This window comes from Gossypium hirsutum, chromosome D01 (assembly GCF_007990345.1).
Source record: "Gossypium hirsutum isolate 1008001.06 chromosome D01, Gossypium_hirsutum_v2.1, whole genome shotgun sequence".
In the NCBI taxonomy this organism is placed as follows: Eukaryota; Viridiplantae; Streptophyta; class Magnoliopsida; order Malvales; family Malvaceae; genus Gossypium; species Gossypium hirsutum.
Genome location: NC_053437.1, coordinates 56,008,443 through 56,019,838, shown reverse-complemented (window position 1 = coordinate 56,019,838; position 11,396 = coordinate 56,008,443). Strand labels below are relative to the sequence as shown.

At 35.0% G+C, this 11,396-nt stretch overlaps 1 protein-coding gene across 1 annotated transcript; it reads right to left on the bottom strand.

Annotated features, from left to right (window-relative positions):
• Positions 1-284: 284 nt before the first annotated feature.
• LOC107922235 (transportin-1) lies at positions 285-10,877 on the bottom strand. Its single transcript, XM_016852152.2, has 29 exons — positions 10,428-10,877; positions 9,473-9,760; positions 8,532-8,621; positions 8,377-8,454; positions 8,194-8,274; positions 7,674-7,724; positions 7,456-7,541; positions 6,927-6,993; positions 6,762-6,818; positions 6,645-6,674; positions 6,483-6,542; positions 6,243-6,356; positions 6,050-6,163; positions 5,748-5,846; positions 5,401-5,526; positions 5,238-5,312; positions 5,059-5,130; positions 4,852-4,962; positions 4,059-4,142; positions 3,247-3,354; positions 2,719-2,820; positions 2,456-2,518; positions 2,308-2,382; positions 2,039-2,110; positions 1,801-1,925; positions 1,594-1,645; positions 1,442-1,510; positions 1,308-1,367; positions 285-894 (listed from the first exon to the last, which is right to left on the bottom strand). Exons 1-29 carry the CDS (start codon positions 10,614-10,616, stop codon positions 811-813), a joined length of 2,682 nt encoding a protein of 893 aa, XP_016707641.2. The 5' UTR covers positions 10,617-10,877; the 3' UTR covers positions 285-810.
• Between the last annotated feature and the right edge of the window lie 519 nt (positions 10,878-11,396).

The window sequence follows — 11,396 nt, the reverse complement described above, 5'->3', positions numbered from 1 at the left end:
AAGGTACGGTCAGGTAGGGTAGCAACTACCATAGTCAACTCCCTCTTCTTTCTTTCCTCCTTCCCTCCATTCTTTTCTGTAAAATTGTATCTACCTATATAGCTATTCAGCAAACACCCGTAATAGCCGTTATCAAGTCTTCAAAAATAGCTATTACAACCTTGCATGTCATAAGGTAGAATAAGCCACTCAAAGAATGACAATTACGGTGCATACAATAAAGTAGGAATAGATCATTCCATGTAATAAGATTCACATTCAGATGAGCCAAACATGATTTAAAATTCATGAAATACCAACTAAATTTATTGTCAAAAAAAAAAATCCACCTCCAACTCCAATAGTATGTTCCAGACCTTATATAATACACAAATAACACCCAAAATTCTAATAAGAAAAAACAATTAAAGCCCTTGTACAGAAAAACTGTGGGAATCCACAGACCAAAACCCTATCCCTAACTCACAAAACAATGAAAATAAGAGAAATTTGTCAAAAATAACGAATGCAAATGCTTGAATCAGATACCTTACCCCATGTCCCAATTACAAACACCCAGTAAAACCACCTCTTCACCCCTTATGGAGCCTGCATATTCCTGCATGCTAAAAATCCATACACAAATACTCAACCGCTTCAGTACCCCCACCCCCTAACCAACATTTGCTTATAGGATGCTTATATGAATCGCAGCTCCAATACAGTCAGATAATGCACAAAATATACCAACAGTATCGATGCTGATAAAGATCTCTGAAGAACCACAAATATAATGTAGAATAACGACAAGCATGGATAACCAAGAACATCTTATACTTGATACTTTGAAAGTTTATCCTTCACAGGTGGCTCCAAAGCAGACATACATTGGTCCCACGCCCCATTCCTAAGCATCTGCAACAGCATTCATTGCCTGACTCAGTAAATGAACCTCACTCTAATGCATGTTATAATTTTGGATCTATGTAACCATAGTAAAAACAGAAACGACCAATTAAGTACTCAAGTTCCCCTTGTTTATTGGATAAATGAGAAAGAATTGAAGAAAAAAAAATTAATTTTCAATCAAGAAAAATGCACTAAACAAGATATTCACAGCAATAGAACCTATATGATTGCAGACAAACCACAAAAAAAAAATACAGAAACATATAGACAGAAAACGTGTACAGCAGATAATAACAAGATTTAAGGATTTTAATCATTTTAAAATATACCAAGTTAAAATAATCAGCAAATCACAAAAATCCTGCAAGGTGGTATAAAAATAATCAAGAAAAGCAAAGCTGACAACGACAACTGCCTACCTGTTTATAACCGTGCAAGACCTGACAAACTTCATTATGTAGTTCTTCACTCCTTATTTCCTGCAGACATAGAAGACAGTCAAAAGCTCAAACTTATACAACCCTCAAAAACAACAAAATAATAGCATCCTTACATGCCAACTTGCAATAGCTTTGCACATGAAAACAAGTGAACTCAGAGCCCCTGATGGATTTGCCCTGACCTGAAAAAGTGCAGCATCATCCAAAAACAACTCAGTTTATCTATTCACTATTAATTAACATTATTAACAAAGCAGGTGCATACCATTGCACATAGGCCCCGGAACGCATCTTCTTTCTCAATATCATCACGTATCCTGCCAAAGTTGTTTGTCAAATAAGATGACATACATCTTGCTAATAAATTGAATTCTGCTCTAATAAGTGCAATTTAATGTACCTGATCCTAACAGTAACTTCGCCATACATCAGATCAACAATTTACAAGTGAGGAAGATAAACCAACACTTACATAGACAAAGCAATACACCAAGATTGCATGAAATGCTCCATATGTGGCGATACAAGATCTGGACAGACCCATGCAAGCCTCCCTAGTGTAATAGCACTATTTTCAACAAGTGACTTGTTCAGCCCCTGCTAATCATACAGAGATGAGATTATGACATCAAAATAATTAACACAAGACGTAACATGCAAACAACAGTTATGCATGCAAACAAACTTCAGTAACAGAATGGGAATATTACCTCAGCATGCTGAAGGATTGGAACCAAACATGAGATCACTGTCATGACAATTGGAGAAATTTCTTTCCGTACCTGAAATTCATAAGGCAAATTGTCAATTATGAATAGAAAATAAAATAAAACACGGTTTTGAATTAAAGCAACCAAAGGGATATCAATTCATTAAAGCAACCAAAGGGACAAATTAAAACGAGGTTTCAAATTAAAGCAACCAAACAGTAAATAATCTAATTTTATCAAGATGCAGAATGCAGACCGCATGCATATACCTTAATTGCTAGCTCGCCAATAGCCCAGCATGCATTGTTCGCTACTGAAATGGTTTCCTTTAACTTGGGAGTATTCTGCATTGGACATATATTGTGTAAAAACATCAAGATGGCAAACTGAGATTTGGAACCCAAAATGAGCCCTTACCAATTGCTTTGCTGCTATATCAAGAAATTCAGACAAACGAGGATGCAAATGAACAGGGCAAACCTAAAAAAGCCAACATTTGAATAAAGTTAACATACACCACCTATAAGAACATAATAAGAAGTTGAAAGTAGATCAGCTAGGACCATATTTGAGGCTTCTAAATCAAGAGACACAAGCTCCATGTCCCTAGAGGAAAGGTGATACTTTATTTAGTCTATAGCTCTAAACTAGTATATTTGGTTGATTCACTTTTTACGTACCCTAGCAAGGTCCCCAAGAAGTGCAAAGGCACTTTGTCGAACATCAGAAGCATCATCCATGCAACACTGCAGAAGCAGGTCCCTCAAATTGCTCTGCGAGACCTACACATAATAATGTGAGGAAAACAAACATCTTAGTTCACTTTGTAATATAGCATGTTTTAATTAATCATAAGTTTCCTAGTTAAGGGAAATATCCAGTCCGCACACCAGTATCAGGAGCAAATGGACAAGTCATCAAAACCTAGGTATGATGACAATTAATCTATTAAACATCGAGGCAGGAAATACAAAAATTTTAAAGGAAAATCTAGTGCAAGAAAGTTCCTATGAATAATAGTCCACCAGCTCATTAGCTGGTCGACAACACTTGTCCATGTGGTATTTGCAATTAACCCAGTGGCTACATGTAGAATAATGTTTTGCTTCACATGAATTTCTCATTAAATAGGCACTTCAAAAGAGGCTAAAAGCAACGCCCACTTCAGTTCAAGATGAGAAAAAAGGATGTAAGGAGAAAGCAAGTACCAAACTTTCTATTCCACTACCAAGGCCCTCTGTTAGTCCAGAAAGCAAATCTAGCGAGCATACAATGAACTCCTTATCATACTGAACCCCAGCTGAAACAGGATCAACCTGCAATAGAAATTCTCATCAATTTCTTCAAAAACCTATAACTAAAATAAGTTAATATATCAGAAAAATAATCATATATGGGGTAACATTATGCAAACAGAAAAGCAGATTGCATGAATTATCAAGCAGTGAAGAAAAGGGCTCAGTTGCTTCGAGGTTGGGACAATGGCTGGTGTAACATTGCTTGCAAATTGAAAAGCAGGTTGAAAAATCATGCGGTCTCAAAATTCAACGGAACTAGTGATTTTGACAAGCAACATGCAAAAAATTTTCAATATTGGATAATATAACATGTAAATATATACGTGGAACAGAAGAGAAATGCAACTGATTTCTCTCAAAACCCATATTAACTTTAGACTGTTCAAATAAAATAGATTTGCACATACATTGTTAAGTGCAAATAAGGTAGCAGCAGCACAAGTTGAAAAGAAAGTACTAGACATATATCACACAATGAAATTTCAGATAGGCCTTGGCCAAGCACCTCAACCCCCAAAACCAAGCACATAATAACATGACAGAACAGAGCAGAAGTCAAACTAATAATCAAGGCACTAACCAATATGCTGCTTGATTGAGATCAATTACAGTGAATAAAAAATCTATAAAAGCATCAGGCAACCATAAAGAGGAAAGCAAAAATGAACAAATTAACCTAAATTGCTGATTAGAAGAGAAATAAAAGTCAAATTGATAAACACCTTAGCCAATTGTTGAGTCTGGATGATATTTATGCACCTCTGAAATACAGGCTGTGCAAACTGAGTGAACCCGGTACCTAATGCCTGAAAAAGTAAAATACATTAATCCTAATGTTTACTAAAACCATGTACAGTCATCTTGTCAAAAAGTCTATTGAAGAATACTGTGGTGCATAGCTGACTGCAGATTAAAAAATCATGCAGATTGGACTGGCTCCAAAACTAATAAGAACTAGTAGTTTGTACACACTCCCATTTTCCAAGTTACATTGCACAGAAGAAGAAAAAGGCAAAAATCATTAAGCCAAAAACAACACTCTGAAGAGACTTCAGATCTCAGTAGGTAAATAGAAGTAAAACCAGCAACAGGTGTACGTAGAACAGAACAGACATTTCTTTTTGAGATTCACACCTCCAGACCACACAACAAAAAGTTTACCCGGAGGAAAGCTTTTTTGCAATTTTATTAAACTTATCACGTTGAAATATCTTTTGATTCTTTTCACTTATAGAGCTGTTCTCTTTTATTTGCAGTACGCATTAAAACTCCTGTCAGAGGATAAAACAGTTTAGGTCCAATTTAGTTACAGCCAACTCTATCACAGCTTGAAGTCTCTTTCCAAAATACTGCTAGATGTATTCCATATTCAATTACTTGCTGACCTCAGAGTAATAAAATAAACATGAAACTAAATACAAACCAATACATGCAAATTAAAAGAGAACAACTCATCTGCCCTCCTCAGAAAAAAAACTAATAAATACAAAGGTCAAACAAGAAAAGCCAACAGACCTGCGCTATGGAAGTGAAGCACTCAAGCAGTGGAAAGAGATCTTTGTCAGAATTTGGAAACTGATGCCACTTCGCAATAAGTGGAGGCATCAGAATTTCAAGATAGACGGGCTGCAATAGACAAAACCAGTAGAGAGAAATATCCCTATAAGAAAAAGGCAAACCCACCAAAGTAAGAACATTATTATCTTTAGCTTACTGATATACCTGATTCAATTCCCCTCCAACAGCATCTGCTAGAGTTCCAATAGCATCATAAACAATTCTGAGGTTCCGCCTCTGTAAATTATACATGAGCAAAATTTTATTCAATAGTAAAAATGAAGCAGCATCTCTCATAAGCCATAATCAAAACAGTAAAAAGAGCCTATTATCCAGCAAACCACCTGATACTTGGCAAAAGCACACATAAGATGATGTAAAATTACTTCCAACCTTGGTGCCAACTCTTCGGCAGCCTCCTGCAAACAAAATTTTTCAAAAAATGTTGAAATGTTTAAGAACTTAGATCCCCATACGCAACAAGTTGTGCAGCACATTTATAACAACCTCTTCAAGTGTTGCAAAAGCTGAACAAGCAGCCTCTTGCACCCGCTTGTTAGTATCTAATATTCTTCGCAGAAGACCCATAAGAGCTGCATCAAATTGCTCATAGCCTTTTTGATGACCACTATCCTGAAATAAATGAAACATGGGTGTCTTAAATCATAAATAAAATCCAAAGCCATGGATAAAACAAGAACAGGATGTGCTAAGAACAAAAGATTTCCATAAGAGGCAAAAAGATAAATTATTTGTTGGATACAAAGTTTAAGCAAGATTTACAGCCAAACAACATCAAAATGGAAGCTGTGGTCTTAAAAAGAAACAACAAAAGCAACATCGTCCAACCATACCTGAACAATGTATTTGCTGAATCGAGAAAGTGTCCAACAAGAAATACTCCTTATGAGAGGAAACTTATCATCTAAAAGGGGAATTAAAAATGCCACAATCTGCAGACATAAATATGTTTTTGTATTAGTTCAACAGCATGGAAAAGAAAATATAGAAAAAGCAAAGCAAAAGAAACAACGGTAAACTATGGAGCATAACTTGATTTAAGTAAAACAAAAGCATATTATATATTCACAATTTATTATTCACCTCATAATCTGCCTCAGAACTTTGTTCATCAATACAGAACAAGAAGAATTACCTCAGACAAATGAGGATAAAGACCATTAATGCAACCTTCACCAACTGCGCCAAGAGCCAAAACAGCAGCTTCCCTATCTTTCCAGGCTTCATCACCAGTAGCAGCTAACTTGGCCTGAAAAAAATCAACATAAATATTAGATATAGATACAATTTCCATGCTCTAACTTTAATATACCCAACAGGTAAGTTACCTGAATAATAGGCATCAAAGTTGGAAGAATTTCATCCCCGAACACATTTGATAGAACATCAAGAGCTGCTGCACTGCATTTCCTTAAGTTCCATACATTGAATGAGTCATCATCCTGTACCAAAATGATCACTTAAGAAAAAGTTCCACGGGAAAACAGATCTTTCTAAAACAAAAAGGGCTATAGAACTTATCTACGATATCTGATTGACTGGCACAACAGGAGGAAAAAAATACTTACATCATCTTCTGCATCCTCAGAACCATGAAATCGTGACGTATGAAATCGAGGTTTTAGGTCCTGAAGGGAAAATATTAGAGAGAACCACATTCAGCAAAATGCTGATGGTGAATACATTACAGAAAGCTAAGAGCAGAATGATTAAAAACAAATTATATCAACCTGATCTCTGTCTGGAAGAGACTCATCTTCCTACAAGAACGAATTAATTCCAAGTAAATTAACCATTATATTTGCCAATTCACATAGTCTGAATACAGAAGTTAACAAAAAAATAACCTCAGCCTCAGCAAGTGATTCATCATCATCTGCATAAGCCATATTTGACAACAAAATCTACAAAGAACAGGAACAGATACGTGAAAACTAAAGATCATATAAATGGCTCTGCAGGAAAAAGAAAAAAGAAACAAAAATATAAAAGTCAGCAAACTATTAGCATACTGGAATTAAACGTGGTAAATATTCTCTCAAAATCTCAGGTGGTAACTGCGCATCACAATAAGCAGACCTGCAAACCAAGGTCAACATTGAATCATAAACATTAGCCAGGGGCAAGAAGGGATAAAATGCTAGTAAAGTTAAGCGCATGGCCTTCAACCTCTCCACGTGTGCAAGAAAGAAAAAGAATCTAGATTTCTAACAGAAACTACTTAGAAAATTATGGCAAAAATATTCAATTCCTTGACACCTACAGTCTAATTTAAAATATACTAGCACACAAAGCTAGAGGATGGGCAACCAAACCATAAATGCTTCCAACATATTTAACAACCCATATATTGTGACACAAGCAGAGGCAAAAAACTGAAAATAAAAATAAAAAAAGAAGGATCTAATTTCAGGAGACATTGCATTCCACCAAAGACTATTAGTTTGAAGCTTGTCAAACTGCATAAGCTATCAAAATTATAGTTTTAAAAATATCTTAATCCAATAAGAAACTAAAAATGGCATGAACAAAGAAAGTTACCAAAATTCACATGCTTCAAGTGCCACCTCATCATCAGTGTCCTTATTTACTTGCAACATATATTCAATTACATTCTTCATATGTGGCTGTTAAATAATGGAAAGTGACATCAGAAAAAACAAAATGCGGATTTGTAAACAGGATTAAAAAGACAAAAGAGAATGACATGGAACTAAAGATATTACAATATACTGCAATACCTAAATTGCAATACCTACCTCCAGAACAGATGGACGGACTTCAATTAGCTGAACAAATGCTGCACAAACCTGATCATGTGGCAAGAAAAAGAAAAGGAAACATTGATCTGACAATGCACAAACTTGGAAGAAAAGAGAGAGCTTTCTACAATTCACCACTAGCTCACATTATTAAAAATTTGGAAACGTTATACAGATGAAATCATGAAAAGAGTCGAAAACAGCCTTTTCATAGTATTCAGTTACATGATATATATATTTGCACGGTCCAACATGTCAGCAGTTTCATTATAGAAGAAAAAGACAAGAACCATTAACACCAAAGACTAGATGACAAAGCATGTCTGATTCTAAGGCTGTATTCAATATAAATACTCAAATCAGAAAATCAGAAATGACAAGTAATTCATGTCAAGTTTTTATAGGCTTCAATAGTAAATTACAAGGAAAATTAGGAAATAATTACAGTAGATCATTCCACGCAAAAGTTGGATTATAAATACAATAAGAATACAAGAGAAAAGGAGAAACTATTCACCAATTTCCGCACTTCTGCTGCAGGGTCATTAGCAAGGCCAAACAAACCATGAAGGTATTTATCCACAGATGCATATAAAGCCTGAAAGAAATTAATGTATAATATCAAGTATTACCCTAAAAGTAACAGAATGGCATCCTTCACAATGAAGAATAGAAACTTTCAAACTTCAAGTTAACTTACAGAAGGCATCAACATAATATATTGGTTTACAGAACCCAATGAAAGCTTTCTCAGAGAAGCATGTGGAGACTGAAAAAACTGATCATAAGAAAAGAGACATGATTAGAAAATTTACAAATGCGGATGAAATTTTAAAATACAGAAACACATTTCACCTGAAACAACTGAGGAAGGAATATGTTAATAGGCCTTTCAGCTAACCCAGGCACATCCGAATCCAACACTTGTGGTATATCCTCACAAATCTATATTACAAAGAATGGCCAATGCGTTAAAGGTAATTCAAAAGACGGCATCTAAAAATGTCTTTGCCAAGGCAGCGTTTGTCAGCTACATTTAAGTTTGACCCTCAGATTGCAGTAACACCACCAACATAATAATAATATCATATAGATTAGCAAGTATAAGTTGGCCCACTGACAATCACATGGATACAATGCTATTGATAAGTGGAGAAAACACTTAGAATAATTGAAACATGTTTTAAATATTGTAGAATATCAAAGATTCTGCATCAGGGAAATTTCACATATGAACTATAAGCATATTAAGAAGAAAAGACAGAACAAGGGGGAAGTAGAACTTGTGGGCTCCCTCTACCTGTTACAATTTGAAGGCAACTCGTCATTGAGGCTTAGAACCTTGTTCCATAAACAATGCTTGTTTACACACAGAGAAACCTATTCTAGATGGGCAAAAAATCATCTCATTTGTACAGTAGACAAACTGGGGAGTGAATAATACATCTTACCCTAGAGACCGTTTCATACTAACTTCATATAACTAATGCTGAATGTTTTCAAATAGCTTTTGCACTACAGTTGCATGATGGCACTGATTTAAGTGACTGCTTCAAAATTTTCGCATAAACAATGTAAAAATCATGAGAAAACCATGGTTTTATATTGAATAAACCCACAGGCTTCTATTGAATTGATTGATTCCTCCAAAATTTAATGGCTTAAAGTCTTGAACCGTGTAAAAGCATTACAAAACAATGGTTACATATCGAATAAACTAAAAGGAATATTCTCAGCAATAACATGACAACTTCCATCCAATGATAGCAGAGATTAGAAAATTAGTCATTGCATACCTTTGACAATGCATCCATTGCACCTTCCATGTGATTTAGGTCATTGCTATCCAAACAATTTATAAAAGCTTGCAACAACTCAGGCCACCCCAAAATCCCCCCTTGTTGGACAACCACAGATATAATTGTCCCAACTGTTGACCTAATGTGTTTATCTGCTGCTCCTAAACAGGGTAATAGTTCTGACTTTATATATTGTTGGTGTGCCGGAGACATCATCTTATATGCAGTTCTTAGATTATTTTTCAGCAGCAAACCAGCAGCTTGTCGAATCTCTACTGATTTACCCTGCACAAATTTACAAAAATGAAAAGAAGTTCCATTAGCACATGAAAGAAAATAGGTTTTCATGGTATATCCGAAGGCCACTGATTTACTCTGTATAAATCAACAAAAATAAAACAAAGCTCTATTACCACATGAAAGCGAACAGCTGTTCGCAATTTATCCAAAAGCAAGGACACAGATATCTTGCATCAGACATCAATATAAGGACACATAACTACATCATACTGGTAAGTTTTGAGCAAGAAACATCCCAACCAAACCCAATGACAGATTGCCCACTGATAGTCTTGTTTAACCCAAAACCACTTTCCGAAAAATCCAGAATATTGCCTCTCCAACTGAGAGAAATTCCAATTAAAATATCATCTCCCCCATAAACATGTAATCCAATCGAATACCAGGAATGTAGTTCATCAAAGAAAAATGTAACTAACCCTACCAAAACCCAATTCTAATATTGTATAGAGAAACATAATCCAATAAAGAGAAACTCCACACAGACACACACACACACAAAAAAAAAAGGAAAACAAAAATAGTATTTCCTCCATAAACATATAATCCGATTAATACCCATAATCTAGTTCCTCAAATAAGGCGAAAAACTAACCAGAAAAGAAAGTTATAGTAAGCTAGTCATTAAGGGGAGATAGAAAACGATGCAAACCTCGGCTCGTGCAAGGATAAAAGCGAGATAGTTATTGAAATCAGGGAACTGAGAATAGTGCTGAAGCTGTTGCCAAATCTGAGATTTATCGGCCGAAGAAGATGGCGAAATCTGCTGCTCCAGCAGTCCACAGATCTCCTTCAACCCCTCCTCTTGTGGCTGCCACGAAGCACTTCCAGCCGCCGCCATTCTGTAATCAGATTCTGATTCAAACAAAAATTTATTATCTGGTTTCGACTTTAACGAACAGATTAACTTTCAAAGAGAAAAAATGCAAATGGGTTTTTGGTGGTTTGTTTCGATTGAGGGGTTTTCGAAGAGTTTTAGACAAGGTGGGAGATTTTGCCCTCTGGTCGACGAAACAGGCACAGCACCGCAAGGAAGAAAAGCAGAGAGGTTTTTGTTAGGGAGTTTTTTGTTTTTTTTTTAATATAATTAGTAATAAATAATTTCATGAAATAGTAAAAAAAAAAGAATCTAAACATAATAAGAAAAAGAAAGTAATTAAAATAATTAGGTTAAGGTATTATTTTCTTGCGTCTAATTCTAAATTTCATCTCTCTCCTTATAATCCTTTAATTTTAATTTATCATGATTTAGTCCACTTGCTGATTTATTATATAAATGGATTAATATAACATTTTAATTCTTCTTCTTTTTTTTGTCATTTAAAATTGTGAACGGTTACACAAATTAGATTTACTTTTTTTATGAGGTGGTAAAAGTAGCCAACGTAAGGCTAACAAGTGACAAATGTCATCAATTTTTTTTTTTTGTATTTTCAAAACTTCTCCCACATTTGCTCTCTTCAAAATTTTGAACTGAAATCTCTTAGCTTAAAGTTTCCAATCAACTTTCAACTTAATTCAAAATCAATCCACTCACCAAACAAATAATAAAAGAGTTGGTTAATCTTGATAAAATTTCTCTTTTTTTAGTAGGTACAAATTGTGGTATGACAATGTTAGA

Coding starts and splice junctions, on each gene's coding strand:
- LOC107922235 (XM_016852152.2), bottom strand. CDS start 10,616: ATGGCGGCGGCTGGAAGTGCTTCGTGGCAGCCACAAGAGGAGGGGTTG. Junction 7,542..7,673: donor TCCGTCCATCTGTTCTGGAG/GTAGGTATTGCA, acceptor ATTATTTAACAG/CCACATATGAAGAATGTAAT. Junction 1,926..2,038: donor CAATCCTTCAGCATGCTGAG/GTAATATTCCCA, acceptor TATGATTAGCAG/GGGCTGAACAAGTCACTTGT.